Here is a 982-nt window from a genome sequence, read left to right on the forward strand (position 1 = left end):
GTCTCTACTAAAATACAAAAAATTAGCCAAGTGTGGTGGTGGGCGCCTGTAGTCCCAGCTACTCAGGAGGCTGAGGCAGGGGAATCGCTTGAACCTGGAAGACGGAGGTTGCAGTGAGCTGAGATCACGCCACTGCAGTCCAGCCTGGGCAACAGAGCGAGACTCTGTTTCAAAAAGAAAAAAGTTTTCTTCATGACATGGAATATTGAGCAGCTAATAAAAATGATAGTTAAAAACTAGTAGCTTCAGGAAATGTTTAAATGGTATTAAGCATTTTAAAAATCAGCATATAAAACTTTATCCAGAATTTGAGCTACTTGAATGTTCTCATAATGCAACAATGAAGATTCAATACAACACATACTGTTACTATTGTTAACGGTTGAATTTGCATTGCTGTTACTGTTTTAAGAAAATAACGTGTGTGTTTTTGTTATTTTTTTAAGGCCTGTTGATTGCATATTGTAGAAGATTTGATGTTCAGACTGGTTCTTCTTATATATACTATGTTTCATCTACTGTTGGTAAATTTTTGTTTTTTCTTGGTATTAAATGTTGAATTGTATTGTCTGGAGGAAAAGACAGAGGTCTAAAAATAAAGAAGGACTACAATTTGGGCATGTTAGTTCACCCCTGCAGTCCTAGCCAAGGCAGGCAGATTGCTTGAGCCCAGGAGTTCTAGACAAGCCTGGGCAACATAGTGAGACCCCATCTCTATAAAAACTATTTTAGGGCCAGGCACCGTGGCTCACGCCTGTAAGCCCAGCATTTTGGGAGGCCAATGCAGGCAGATCATGAGGGCAAGAGACTGAGACCATCCTGGCCAATGTGATGAAACCCCATCTCTGCTAAAAATACAAAAAAAAAATCAGCTGGGCATGGTGGCGTGCACCTGTAGTCCCAGCTACTGGGGAGGCTGAGGCAGAAGGATCGCTTGAACCTGGGAGGCAGATGTTGCCGTGAGCCGAGATCATGCCACTGC

General features: G+C 42.3%; 1 protein-coding gene across 1 annotated transcript in view; it reads left to right on the forward strand.

The window, feature by feature from the left end:
- The window catches only part of SPPL2A (signal peptide peptidase like 2A), a 78,336-nt gene that overhangs the window by 65,738 nt on the left and 11,616 nt on the right, over nucleotides 1-982 (forward strand). The window contains exon 13 of the mRNA XM_011995752.1: nucleotides 447-524. Within this exon, the coding sequence (XP_011851142.1) occupies nucleotides 447-524 (78 nt within the window). The remainder of the gene's footprint in view (nucleotides 1-446; nucleotides 525-982) is intronic.

The sequence above is a fragment of the Mandrillus leucophaeus genome, unplaced genomic scaffold (genome assembly GCF_000951045.1).
Source record: "Mandrillus leucophaeus isolate KB7577 unplaced genomic scaffold, Mleu.le_1.0 Scaffold497, whole genome shotgun sequence".
Taxonomy (NCBI): Eukaryota; Metazoa; Chordata; class Mammalia; order Primates; family Cercopithecidae; genus Mandrillus; species Mandrillus leucophaeus.